This window comes from Ranitomeya variabilis, chromosome 6 (genome assembly GCF_051348905.1).
Source record: "Ranitomeya variabilis isolate aRanVar5 chromosome 6, aRanVar5.hap1, whole genome shotgun sequence".
NCBI classification, from domain to species: Eukaryota; Metazoa; Chordata; class Amphibia; order Anura; family Dendrobatidae; genus Ranitomeya; species Ranitomeya variabilis.
The window spans coordinates 416597231-416612032 of record NC_135237.1 but is presented as its reverse complement, the minus strand read 5'-3'; the positions used below and the strand labels follow the sequence as shown (position 1 = coordinate 416612032).

General features: G+C 41.5%; 1 protein-coding gene across 1 annotated transcript in view; it reads left to right on the top strand.

The window, feature by feature from the left end:
* Positions 1 to 14802, top strand: part of SMCHD1 (structural maintenance of chromosomes flexible hinge domain containing 1) — a 584899-nt gene that overhangs the window by 167321 nt on the left and 402776 nt on the right. The window contains exons 13-14 of the mRNA XM_077270310.1: positions 568 to 765; positions 2119 to 2232. Of these exons, the coding sequence (XP_077126425.1) occupies positions 568 to 765; positions 2119 to 2232 (312 nt within the window). The remainder of the gene's footprint in view (positions 1 to 567; positions 766 to 2118; positions 2233 to 14802) is intronic.

The window sequence follows — 14802 nt, the reverse complement described above, 5'->3', positions numbered from 1 at the left end:
ATGTTAACACCCCCAAACTCTCTTCAAATGTGAGGTGGTCCCTAAAAAAATGGTTCTGTAAATTTTGTTGGAAAAATGTGAAATCACTGGTCAACTTTAACCCTTATAATGTCCTAACAAAAGAAAACGTTGTTTCCAAAATTGTGCTGATGTAAAGTAGACATGTGGGAAATGTTATTTATTAACTATTTTGTGTGACACCACTCTCTGATTTAAGGGTACAAAAATTAAAAGTTTGAAAATTGACAAATTTCTACATTTTTTGCCAAATTTCAGTTTTTTTCATAAATGCGTTATATTGAAGAAACATGAAGTACAATATCTCACGAAAAACAGTCTCAGAATCAGTGGAAAAACAGGCTTTGGCTGCAAAGGGTTAATACAAACAAATATGCCACATATGCAGGAACTTTAATAGCATACTGTTATCTGATTTTTTTTTTTTTCCTTGCCAGGTTGATCAACAGTTTTCTGTCTATCATCTATTAGTATTTCAGTTGTGTTAAAAAAAAAATAAAAAAATGTGTAATTTATATATTAAGTATTTTTGTTCTTAACTTTTGGCAGGACCAAAGAGTAAAAATTGACAGAGAATTTGCATTGTGGTTAAAAACATGCCATGAAACATATGACAAGCAAATAAAGTTTTCTGGTTTCAATGGTATAACTAGCCGACTGGATATTACATCAAAACGTATGCAAGCTCCTTGGGCAACTTTTACAGCCATCGAGTGGGATGGAAAGACTTATAAGACTGGACAACTGGTGAGTTTTATTACTGCAGTAGAGTGTGTGTACTGTCAGCCAATGTTTGAGTGTCCTGTACAAATGTTTTTATTTAGAAATTCAAGTCACACACAGATGGGGACCCTGAGGAGAAGACCAAGACTATTTTTTACTTATTGTTGTCACTTTTTCACCTGCTGTTGATTTTATAATTCTGTTTCCCAAAGAGCACGTTATACCCAGTGCACATTTATCCTGCGCTCATGGTATTTCCATGTAAATCTCTGGAATACGTAATTCAGAAGCAACCCCTGGCGGAAGATTCCCTTTAATGAGGCAGAGGAAGGTCCCGTGGACGCCGTCTGGCCTGTGATTTGGCAGTGTCTGTCTTTTTAAGCGTTTATAAAAGCGTGTTCGACCACAGTTTTGTGCACCTCTGAAAAGGACACTGCTGAACTGAGGCCAGACATGGTACAGAGTAACTCTGCTGCCTCAATTCAGTGATCCCTCAGGGGGTTGCTCTGTACCCCACAGAGTACCTTAACTGCAGTTAAATCCACGTTAGCCATTTCTGTAGCTATGAGGGCCCGCCTAATTTACAGGTGCATGTCTGAAGAAGCACAAGCTGGGCAATGTATGCGTACTTCAATGTACTGGACACTACAGTCAATGAGCCCTACAATAGCAGATTTGCAATTTTTGCTCCGTAATATTCACTTCTGCTTGTTTTTGACTAACACCCATGGAGTCAAAATTGTCCTTACACCTGTAGAGAAATTCCCAGAGGGGTGTAGTTCCCAAAGTGGGGTCACTTGAGGGGGTTTCTGCTCTTCTGCCCTAAAGGGCGCTGTGAATGGAGTCATAAACTATTCTACGATATTTTGTTCTCCAAGAGTCAACTAGTGCTCCTTACTTTCCAAGTCATGCCTTGTACAGTACAGTACAGCCACATATGGGGTATTGCCATGTTTAGCAGAAGTTGTGTGACAAATTTTTGAACCATTTTTACCCATTTCCCCAAGTGACAATGTAAAATGTGGAGCTAAAAAAAAAAAACATTTTTGTGGTAAAAATGTAATTATTTTTTTTTTTCACTTCCAAATGGTGTAAGGTTCTGTGACACACCCGTGGTATCAATATGATCAGTGCACCCGTAGATGAATTCATTGAGAGGTGTAGTTTGGAAAATGGGGTCATTTATGGGGGTTTCTGCTGTTACCTTCTCATACCCCACTCTTTTATATAGTGATTATTGTGTAAAAATATTAAAACTATAAATGCATATCTTTATCCCACATGGTGAACACTGAACACAGGGAAAAAAAACAGGGTTCCTGTTTTTTTGTTCATCCATCTTTCCCTTGTAATTCTACCGCCTGTTTTTGGTTATAGGTAAAAACCATGAAAACTTCACCTCTAATTTATGGAAGTATAGTCAAGTTTTTCCTTTATGGAAACCATGATGGCGATGTTTACGCTACAGGAGGAGAAGTTCAAATTGCTTTGGTATGTATTAAGAATTGGACTGTTCATGTAGAAAACACAATTTTGCCACTAACCATTACGACTGCCAGTGCTTCAGAAATACATGGCTGTTAGTAGTTTCTGATGCAGCTTTTGATTCAGCTCTGTTCTTGGAGAAGCACTCCCTTTAATGTTTTTATGCTCTTAATATATTGTAGTAATCATATTATATAGCAATATATACTTACAATTGCTAATTTTGTCTTTCTACCCAGCTAATCCTTCTCTTTTCTTTGCTCTATTTGGAAACAGCCTCTTTTTCCTGCATTTATCATACCCCTCGTCAACTCCTGACACAACTACACCCCTGCCAGGGACTTATGCAGTGACTTATGACTCATGCAAGGAAAATTGACTTCCTGTTTCTACATTCAGCTAGTCAGTTTTTATTCATATGATGTCAGAGACCTAATGGAAAAGTGAAGAATTATCTGGGTAGAAAGGCAAAATGAGCATTTGTAAGTGCACAGTGCTATATAGTATGATGATTGCAATATGTCAGGTGAATAAAAACTTTGATGGTAGGGTGCTTCTTTAATATATTCTCTATTGTGCATGTTTTTGGGTTTTTTTTAGATTGAGTTGTGTATATAGAAGTACCTTTAACCCCCTTACGACCTATTATGTATAGGTAAGTCATAGGTCGCCTCCCTCTCTTTGATATGCGTTCCGGCGTTGAGCCCTTATGTTTTTAGTTACATGGCTGATTTGATCAGCTGTCATCTTCTCCTAACAGCCGCAGGTGGAATCAAGATCCACTTGTGGCTGTTAACATTAAATGCCACAGTTAATCACCAACAGTGGCATTTAACATGGCCGTGCTGGAAGTGAGTCTTAAGACCGCCCATCAGCGCCCCATCACATGAGCGTGGTGCCTGCAAGAGACCCCTGTGGTTGTCATTGCCGCTCTGCTATGAGCACCACCCAGTGGCTGGTGTTCATAACGGATGAGCATTTTTGCTACAAATAACAGGGCTTGAAGGCCTTTTTGTCTTGCACTAGTGATCAGAAGATCGCAGCTTCAAGTCACTTAAGGAGACTATTGAAGCAAGTAAAAAGTAGAAAAAATGTTTTTAAAGTTATAAAAAAAAATATAAGAGTTCAAATCGTCCCCTTATGCCCCATTCAAAATAAAACAATAAAATATACAGACATTTGGTGTTGCCGCATTCAGAAACTCCCAATCTATTAAAATTATAAAAAGAATTAATCTAATTGGTAAACGGCATAATGGGGAAAAAAATCAAGACACCAGAATTAAGTTTTTTTGTTTGCCACAACATAGCAATTTTTATTTATGCCAAAATGGTATCAATAAAAAAACGTCATCTCGGCACGCAAAAAGTCAGCTCCATTATTGTTTGTTTTTTTTTTTCCAATTTTTTTTTCACTCTTAAATGAAAAAGAACCTATACATGTTTGGTATATTCAAACTCAGAATGACCTGGAGAATCCTAATGGCAGGTCAGTTTTAGCATACAGTGAACATGGTAGAAAGAAAGGCGAAGAAAATTGTGGAATTGCACTTTTTTGCAATTTTACCTCAATTGGAATTATACTATATGGTAAAATTAGTGGTGTCGTTCAGAAGTACAACTTGTCCTGCAAAAAACAAGCCATCACTCTGCCATGTTAACAGGAAAATAAAAACATTGACTCATTATGACCTTCAAAAGGAACCTGAAGACCCACCTCTTCCGGAAAGCCTACATCCTGCAGTGATCCTCAGTCTACTGAACCGCACGGCCATCTCTACCCTCTCCTATTATTTATTTCTCTTAAGTATCTGCACACGTGACCGCCGGCAGCAGCAGGAAGCAGGCGGCTGTCAGTGTGCGCTACTGAAGAGGAATGGATACTCATTGCGATCTCTGATGAACATCCGGTGAGTATTCCGGCAGCTGTGCTCTGCTTGTGGGCAGCGCATGATGTACCTGCCATGCGCTGCTTACAAGCATTAAGCTGCTATTGCGGGCACATGTCAGCTGTTCAAAACAGCTGACATGTCCCAGCTTTGATGCGGGCTCACCGCGGAGCCCTGCATCAAAGCAGGGGATCTGACCTCGGACGTACTATCCCGTCCGAGGTCAGTAAGGGGTTAAAGAAGAAGCCTCCACACTGTCTACCATTTATATGGTGTAGTCACTATCGACAGCAGCCTCTAAGGGGCTAAATATAAATATTTTTTTGCAAAGTTTGGAATCTTTTTTCACCACTTAGGTGAAAAATAACCTAGTCATGTTAGGTGTCTATGAACTCGTACTGACCTGGGGAATCATAATGGCAGGTCAGTTTTAGCATTTAGTGAACCTAGCAAAAAAGCCAAACAAAAAACAAGTGTGGGACTGCACTTTTTTTGCAATTTCACTGCACTTGGAATTTTTTTCCCGTTTTCTAGTACACGGCATGGTAAAACCAATGATGACGTTCAAAAGTACAACTCGTCACGCAAATAATAAGCCCTCACATGGACAAATTGACGGAAAAATAAAGAAGTTATGGCTCTGGGAAGGAGGGGCGTAAAAAACGAACACGGGAAAACGGAAAATCCCACGGTCATGAAGGGGTTAACCCCATTGGCACTCTGAGATCATAATTGTGTGGTCCTGATGTTTGCCATGGCAGTTCATGGCCAAATAGCGACTTTAGATTCAGCCAACTACTGTGACCTATTCTGAAGTAGGGGACATTTAGGTGGTAAAATACACTTTTTCATTCCTGTTATGCCACTTTGCATTAATTCCTGAAAAGCACCTTAAGGGTTAATAAACTACCTGGAAGCAATTTTAAATATGTTCAGGGGTGCTGTTTTTAAAATAGTATCACTTTTGAAGGTTTCCAATATATAGGACCCCCAGAGTTACTTCAAACCTGGATAGGTCGCTAAAAATAAAATTTCCATGAAAAATTGCTGTTACATTTTTCTATAAATTAAGTTTATTGAATTAAATTTGATTAAACAATACAGGTACAGTCTTGAAAATAAACATAAGTATAGGTATAATTTGATCATAGTCATGTAATTATAAAGGCTTAACATCGATAATATATTTATATTTATGAAACACCAAATAGGAACAAAATAGGAGTTTTGTATAAAAAGTCAAAAAAACTTTATTTATACCAATACAAACAGTTTAAAAAAACACCAACAAAGTAATGAAAGTGTAACATATGCCCGACCTGGTGGGCCTACAAGCGGATACAACAAGAGATCATGTCTCACCTAGCACTGAAGAGCCCACTGCACGCATCCCGACGCGCGTTACGCCGCTGTCAGCCTCGCTTTCTCAAGGGGAAGTTACGGTTGGACGCTTTATGAGACTGGTGGACTTTTATATAAACACTCCCTTAGGATGAGGATTGTGCCTTTTGGGATACTTAAAGGAGGGTGTTGTTCTCACCGGAGTTATTTGATTATTGTACTGATACAATGATGTATTCATTACTATACTGTGTGCCACTTACATTTGGTGTCTTTGATCATAGCACTTTCATTACGTTGTTGGTGTTTTTTAAACTGTTTGTATTGGTATAAATAAAGTTTTTTTTACTTTTTATACAAAACTCCTATTTTTGTTCTCCGGTGTTTCATATAGCTAATATGTGGAGGTATATGAATTTATTTAGTGACTAACAGGAGTCACAATATGAATCTGGAAATTGTTATACTTATATTTATATTTAGTAATGGCATTTCCAATCATTTCTGCTCATTGGTAATGACTGTTAGTATCATTAAAATCCTTAGAGAAAATTTTTTTATTACCAGCATTTTGAACTGAACTTATTCATGAATGAAGAAACCGGTAATATCAAATTTAAGATGTGAAAAAGAAGATAGTTAAAAGAAGGAAAGAGAAAGAAGGGAGGGAAGGGAAAGGTTAGTTTGGGCTGGGGACAAGGGATTGAAATTAAAATTGCAATTGAAATCTCTCCATCGGGGGGGCCCACCAACAAGCAGGGAGAATGAATGAAGGTCTATTTGACTGGATCTACATGAGCGGAGCAAACCCGATTGAACTTATCCTTGTTATAAAAGGGTGTTTTATTTGTATGTGCAAATTAAGCTCCAGATAGCCAAGAATCTAGGTTTGGGGTTTCCCTAAACACAATCCAAGGAGCCCACGGGCTGTATAGCTTATCTGGATCTCCTGTTACTTGACCTATCATTTGTTCCATTCTGTAGATGTAATTGAGTTCCAGCAACAAATTGAGTATGTGAAGGCGATTTTTCCATAGCCAAGGAATCAAATTCCTAATGTCGGTGAGGAAATGTCTGAGCATACACTTTTTAACCCCTTCACCCCCAAGGGTGGTTTGCACGTTAATGACCGGGCCAATTTTTACAATTCTGACCACTGTCCCTTTATGAGGCTATAACTCTGGAACGCTTTGACGGATCTTGGCGATTCTGACATTGTTTTCTCGTGACATATTGTACTTCATGTTAGTGGTAAAATTTATTCGATATAACTTGCGTTTATTTGTGAAAAAAATGGAAATTTGGCGAAAATTATGAAAATTTTGCAATTTTCCAACTTTGAATTTTTATGCCCTTAAATCACAGACATATGTCACGCAAAATACTTAATAAGTAACATTTCCCACATGTCTACTTTACATCAGTACAATTTTGGAACCAAAATTTTTTTTTGTGACGGAGTTATAAGGGTTAAAAGTTGACCAGCAATTTCTCATTTTTACAACACCATTTTTTTTTAGGGACCACATCTCATTTGAAGTCATTTTGAGGGGTCTATATGATAGAAAATACTCAAGTGTGACACCATTCTAAAAACTGCACCCCTCAAGGTGCTCAAAACCACATTCAAGAAGTTTATTAACCCTTCAGGTGTTTCACAGGAATTTTTGGAATGTTTAAATAAAAATGAACATTTAACTTTTTTTCACACAAAATTTATTTCAGCTCCAATTTGTTTTATTTTACCAAGGGTAACAGGAGAAAATGGACCCCCAAAGTTGTTGTATAATTTGTCCTGAGTACGCTGATACCCCATATGTGGGGGTAAACCATTGTTTGGGCGCATGGCAGAGCTTGGAAGGGAAGGAGCGCCATTTGACTTTTCAATGCAAAATTGACTGGAATTGAGATGGGACGCCATGTTGCGTTTGGAGAGCCCCTGATGTGCCTAAACATTGAAACTCCCTACAAGTGACACCATTTTGGAAAGTAGACCCCCTAAGGAACTTATCTAGATGTGTGGTGAGCACTTTGACCCACCAAGTGCTTCACAGAAGTTTATAATGCAGAGCCGTAAAAATAAAAAATCATATTTTTTCACAAAAATGATCTTTTCGCCCCCAATTTTTTATTTTCCCAAGGGTAAGAGAAGAAATTGGACCCCAAAAAATGTTGTGCAATTTGTCCTGAGTACGCTGATACCCCATATGTGGGTGTAAACCATTGTTTGGGCGCATGGCAGAGCTTGGAAGGGAAGGAGCGCCATTTGACTTTTCAATGCAAAATTGACTGGAATTGAGATGGGACGCCATGTTGCGTTTGGAGAGCCCCTGATGTGCCTAAACATTGAAACTCCCTACAAGTGACACCATTTTGGAAAGTAGACCCCCTAAGGAACTTATCTAGATGTGTGGTGAGCACTTTGACCCACCAAGTGCTTCACAGAAGTTTATAATGCAGAGCCGTAAAAATAAAAAATCATATTTTTTCACAAAAATGATCTTTTCGCCCCCAATTTTTTATTTTCCCAAGGGTAAGAGAAGAAATTGGACCGCAAAAAATGTTGTGCAATTTGTCCTGAGTACGCTGATACCCCATATGTGGGTGTAAACCATTGTTTGGGCGCATGGCAGAGCTTGGAAGGGAAGGAGCGCCATTTGACTTTTCAATGCAAAATTGACTGGAATTGAGATGGGACGCCATGTTGCGTTTGGAGAGCCCCTGATGTGCCTAAACATTGAAACTCCCTACAAGTGACACCATTTTGGAAAGTAGACCCCCTAAGGAACTTATCTAGATGTGTGGTGAGCACTTTGACCCACCAAGTGCTTCACAGAAGTTTATAATGCAGAGCCGTAAAAATAAAAAATCATATTTTTTCACAAAAATGATCTTTTCGCCCCCAATTTTTTATTTTCCCAAGGGTAAGAGAAGAAATTGGACCCCAAAAAATGTTGTGCAATTTGTCCTGAGTACGCTGATACCCCATATGTGGGTGTAAACCATTGTTTGGGCGCATGGCAGAGCTTGGAAGGGAAGGAGCGCCATTTGACTTTTCAATGCAAAATTGACTGGAATTGAGATGGGACGCCATGTTGCGTTTGGAGAGCCCCTGATGTGCCTAAACATTGAAACTCCCTACAAGTGACACCATTTTGGAAAGTAGACCCCCTAAGGAACTTATCTAGATGTGTTTTGAGAGCTTTGAACCCCCAAGTGTTTCACTACAGATTATAACGCAGAGCCGTGAAAATAATTTTTTTTTTTTTTCTCAAAAATGATTTTTTAGCCCCCAGCTTTGTATTTTTACAAGGGTAACAGAATAAATTGGACCCCAAAATTTGTTTTCCAATTTGTCCTGAGTACGCTGATACCCCATATGTGGGGGGGAACCACTGTTTGGGCGCATGACAGAGCTCGGAAGGGAAGGAGCACCATTTGGAATGCAGCCTTAAATGGATTGGTCTGCAGGCGTCACGTTGCATTTGCAGAGCCCCTGATGTACCCAAACAGTACAAACCCCCCACAAGTGACCCCATATTGGAAACTAGACCTCCCAAGGAACTTATCTAGATGTGTTGTGAGAACTTTGAACCCCCAAGTGTTTCACTACAGTTTATAACGCAGAGCCGTGCAAATAAAACATCTTTTTTTCCCACAAAAATGATTTTTAGCCCCCCAAATTTTTATTTTCCTAAGGATAACAAGAGAGCTTGGACCCCAGAAGTTGTTGTTCAATTTGTCCCGAGTACGCTGATAACACATATGTTGGGGTAAACCCCTTTTTGGGCGCACGGGAGAGCTCGGAAGGGAAGGAGCACTGTTTTACTTTGTCAACGCAGAATTGGCTGGAATTGAGATTGGACGCCATGTCGCGCTTGGAGAGCCCCTGATGTGCCTGGACAGTGGAAACCCCCCAATTATAACTGAAACCCTAACCCAAACACACCCCTAACCCTAATCCCAACGGTAACCCTAACCACACCCCTAGCCCTGACACACCCATAATTCTAATCCCAACCCTAATCCAAACGTAAATGTAATCCAAACCCTAACCCTAACTTTAGCCCCAACCTTAACTTTAGCCCCAACCCTAACTTTAGCCCCAACCCTAACTTTACCTCCAACCCTAGCCCTAACCCTACCCCTACCCCTAACCCTAAACGTGACTGAAATACGTGGCACTGAAATACGTGGCACTGAAATACGTGGCACTGAAATACGTGGCACTGAAATACGTGGCACTGAAATACGTGGCACTGAAATACGTGGCACTTAAATACGTGGCACTTAAATACGTGGCACTTAAATACGTGGCACTGAAATATGTGATACGTGGCACTTAAATACGTGGCACTGAAACACGTGGCACTGAAATACGTGATACATGGCACTGAAATACGTGGCACTGAAATACGTGGCACTGAAATACGTGGCACTGAAATACGTGGCACTGAAACACGTGCAACTGAAATACGTGGTACTAAAATATGTGGCACTGAAATACGTGATACGTGGCACTGAAATACGTGGCACTGAAACACGTGGCACTGAAATATGTGATACGTTGCCCTGAAATACATGGCACTGAAATACATGGCACTGAAATACGTGGCACTGAAATACGTGGCACTGAAATACGTGGCACTGAAATACGTGGCACTGAAATACGTGGCACTATGACTGTCAGAAAATGTTCATTAAACGGTTAGGGGTGAGGTTAGGGGTAGAGTTAGGGTTAGGGTTTGGATCCCTTTATCACAATGATGGTGGTGGGTGGCTTTTCAGTGTGTTTTCTGTTTTTTTTTCGATAAAAATGCATGCGTTTTTAACGCAAACAAACGCATGTGCTTAAAAACGCAAGAAAATACTGCAGGTTGTATTTCTGAAAATTAACGCATGCAGAAAAAAACCGCATGCGTTTGAAAACGCGACCAAACGTGTACAAAAAAAACGCATGCGTTTTCAATGTTAAATATAGGGAAAAAACGCATGCGTTTTTTTGTGCAAAAAACGCTGCAGACAAAAACGCAAGTGTGAAACCAGCGACGCTTTTTATAGCAAAAAAGTTTTTGCGTCTCCACATTTTGAGAGCTATAATTTTTCCACATTTTGCTCCACAGAGTCATGTGAGGTCTTGTTTTTTGCGGGACGAGTTGACGTTTTTATTGGTAACATTTTCGGACACGTGACCGTTTTTGATCGCTTTTTATTCCGATTTTTGTGAGGCAGAATGACCAAAAACCAGCAATTCCTGAATTTCTTTTGGGAGAGGCGTTTATACCGTTCCGCGTTTGGTAAAATTGATAAAGCAGTTTTATTCTTCGGGTCAGTACGATTACAGCGATATCTCATTTATATCATTTTTTTATGTTTTGGCGCTTTTATACGATAAAAACTATTTTATAGAAAAAATAATTATTTTGGTATCGCTTTATTCTCAGGACTATAACTTTTTTATTTTTTTGCTGATGATGCTGTGTGGCGGCTTGTTTTTTGCAGGACAAGATGACGTTTTCAGTGGTACCATGGTTATTTATATATGTCTTTTTGATCGCGTGTTATTCCACTTTTTGTTCGGCGGTATGGTAATAAAGCGTTGTTTTTTGCCTCGTTTTTTTTTTTTTTTTCTTACGGTGTTTACTGAAGGGGTTAACTAGTGGGGCAGTTTTATAGGTGGGGTCGTTACGGACGCGGCGATACTAAACATGTGTACTTTTATTGTTTTTTTTTGTTTTTATTTAGATAAAGAAATGTATTTATGGGAATAATATTTTTTTTTTTTTTTCATTATTTTGGAATATTTTTTTTAATTTTTTTTTACACATTTGGAATTTTTTTTTTTTACTTTTTTACTTTGCCCCAGGGGGGGACAATACAGATCGGTGATCTGCCAGTTTGCATAGCACTCTGACAGATCACCGATCTGAGAGAAGTGCAGGCTGCTTCACAGTGCCTGCTCTGAGCAGGCTTCTGTGAAGCCACCTCCCTCCCTGCAGGACCCGGATCCGCGGCCATCTTGGATCCGGGTCTGGAGCAGGCAGGGAGGGAGGTAAGACCCTCGCAGCAACGCGATCACATCGCGTTGCTGCGGGGGGCTCAGGGAAGCCCGCAGGGAGCCCCCTCCCTGCGCGATGCTTCCCTGCACCGCCGGCACATCGCGATCATGTTTGATCGCGGTGTGCCGGGGGTTAATGTGCCGGGAGCGGTCCGTGACCGCTCCTGGCACATAGTGCCGGATGTCAGCTGCGATATGCAGCCGACACCCGGCCGCGATCGGCCGCGCTCCCCCCGTGAGCGCGGCCGATCGGCTATGACGTACTATCCCGTCGGCGGTCATGGGGGCCCACCCCACCTCGACGGGATAGTACGTCGGATGTCAGGAAGGGGTTAAATTTGGAGATCGACATACCACTTAATGATAATAAAGCCTTTTAGCCTCAGTTTTATCATTTTCACATGGGCAACAGGATAAGATGGATCCTAAGATTTGTTGAGCAATTTCTCCTGAGTACACCGATACCTGATATGTGGGGGTAAACCACTGTTTGGGCACACAGCAGGACTCGTAAGGGAAGGAGCGCCATTTGACTTTTTGAATGTAAAATTACCTCCAATCGTTAGCGACACCATGTCACGTTTGGAGAGCCCCTGTGTGCCTAAACATTGGAGCTCACCCACAAGTGACCACATTTTGGAAACTAGACCCCCCAGGGAACTAATCTAGATGTGTGATGAGCACTTTGAACCCCCAAGTGCTTCACAGAAGTTTTTAATTCAGAGCTGTGAAAATAATAAATATTTTTCTTCAAAATGATTTTTTTAGCCCGCAATTTTTTTTATTTTCACAAGGGTAACAGGAGAAATTGGACCCCAAAAGTTGTTGTCCAGTTTGTCCTGAGTACGCTGATATTCCACATGTGGGGGTAAAGCACTGTTTGGGTACACATCGAAGCTCGGAAGGGAAGTAGTGACGTTTTGGAATGCAGACTTTGATTAAATGGTCTGCGGGTGTCATGTCGCGTTTGGAGAGCCACTGATGTGCCTAAACAGAGGTAACCCCCAAATTCTACCTGCAACCCTAACCCTAACACACCCTAATCCCAATTCTATCCCTACCCCTAATCCCAACCCTAGTCCTAACCCTACCCCTAATCCCAACCCTAACCCTACCCCTAATCCCAACCCTATCCCTACCACTAATCCCAACCCTAACCCTAAGCCCAACCCTAATCCTAACCCTAATTTTAGCCCTAACCCTAACTTTAGCCCAACTCACTTTAGCCCAACTCTAACCCTAATGGGAAACCTGGGGCAGGGGGAGATCAGCGGGGCGGAGGGAGATCAGTGGGGCAGTGTGAGATCAGTGTGGCAGTTGGAGATCAGCGTGGCAGGGGGAGATCCGCGGGCAGGGTGCGATCCACAGGGCAGAGGGGAGATCAGTTGGGCAGAGGGGAGATTAGTGGGGCAGGGGCGTGGAATCGGATGTCGGGGGGAGTGTAGGGCAGCAGAGGGGAGTACCTGGCGGCAGTGATGGTGGTGGCGTTGGCGGTATGTGGCAGGGCATCAAACAGGCACCTCGCTGTTCAGCCTCCTCGAACAGCATGAAGCTGGACAGCTAGGCAGCCATGGTTTTCTCCCTCCCTCCTCATCTGAATGGAGAGATAGTGTCACATGGACGCTAGCTCCAATCAGACCTGGGGGGTGGTGACAAAGTGGTCACCAGGGCGATAGTAGCCAAGGGGGGGGGGGCAAAGCCTCCCCCCTGGGCTAAAGTATAAGTCCCCCTGTTCCTGCAGGTTGGGTGAAATTTCAGTTAACCCTTTCACCTTACCTGCAGGAATGCCATCCCGCCATGACGCATATGCTGCGTCACAGGTCGGATAGGCACTGACTTTCATAACACAGTGTATGCGTCATAGGTCAGGAAGGGGTTTAAAAAAATTGTGTCGTTTTCCGATACCCATAGCGTCTCCATTTTTCATGATCTCGGGTTGGGTGAGGCCTTATTTTTTGCACGCCGAACTGACGTTTGTCATTATACCATTTTTGTTCAGATACGATTTTTTGATAGCCCGTTATTGCATTGTAATGTAATGTCATGGCAACCAAAAAAAAATCATAATTCTGGGGTTTTTCACTTTTTTCTCACTATGCTGTTTTAGCGATCAGGTAGGTTTTTTTTTTGATAGGTTAGGCTGTTCTGAATGCGGCGGTACCAAATATGATTGTGTGATTTTTTTTTTTTTTATTATTCTTTGTTTTATTTTGAATGGGGGAAAGGGGATGATTTGAACTTTGTAAAACTTTTTTTTTTTTTTACTTTTGGCATGCTTCAATAGTCTCCACGGGAGACTGAAAGCTGCCATAACCCGATTGCCATCTGCATACAGGTGATACGTAGTGTTGAGCCACCCCCTAGTGTTCGAGTTCGGTTCGGTTCGTCAAATTGGGGCATGTTCGACGAACACCTTCGAACCCCATTGATACCAATGGCAGGCAAACACAAACACATACAAACACATAGAAAACACACAGAAAACACCTTAAAAGGTGTCCAAAAGCTGACAAACTGCTCAGAAGATACAACAAACACATGGAAAAGTCACAAGTACATATAGTCATGCGAAAAGAAAAGAGGTGGAGGAGTAAAAGGAGGAGGAGTCACAGATATAGGCATGTCATGCCCTTCTAAAATCAAGAAAGGCTGGAGTAGAAATCTAAAATCAGCCTACCAACACCCAGACATCGTGACAAACAAATTTAAAAAAATAAATATCTTTAGGTAGAATGGCGGGTCCATTCAGAACCCTTTCCTTAGAAGATGTAGTGGTATCCCCACTGGGAGTCGTGCCAAAAAAGGAACCCAATATATTCAGACTAATGCACCATTTGTCATATCCAAGGGGCAGGTCAGTAAACGACAACATCAACGTGGAACCAAGTACAGTACTATATACTGTACCTCCTTTGACGAGGCAATCAGGTGGGTCAAGAAGTTGGGAAGGGGCACCCTAATGGCCAAAACAGACATTTAGGGGGCGTTCCGGTTACTACCTGTGCCTCCGATTAGTGTCCGCCTATTGGGCTGCTTCTGTGAAGGAGCATACTACATAGATCGTTGTTTGCCCATGGGGTGCTCCATATCCTGCTCTCTATTTGAAGCGTTTAGTTGCTTCCTCGAATGGGTCATCATGGACGTTTCTAAGGGGGCACATATTATCCATTACCTCGACGACTTATGCCTGGGCCCAAAAGATTTGCCACAGTGTGAATGCACACAGTAGTCCGCCTGTGAGAAGGAGAGAGCTTGGAGGGAGAGCAGACACTCCAGAGCCAAGGGGTTA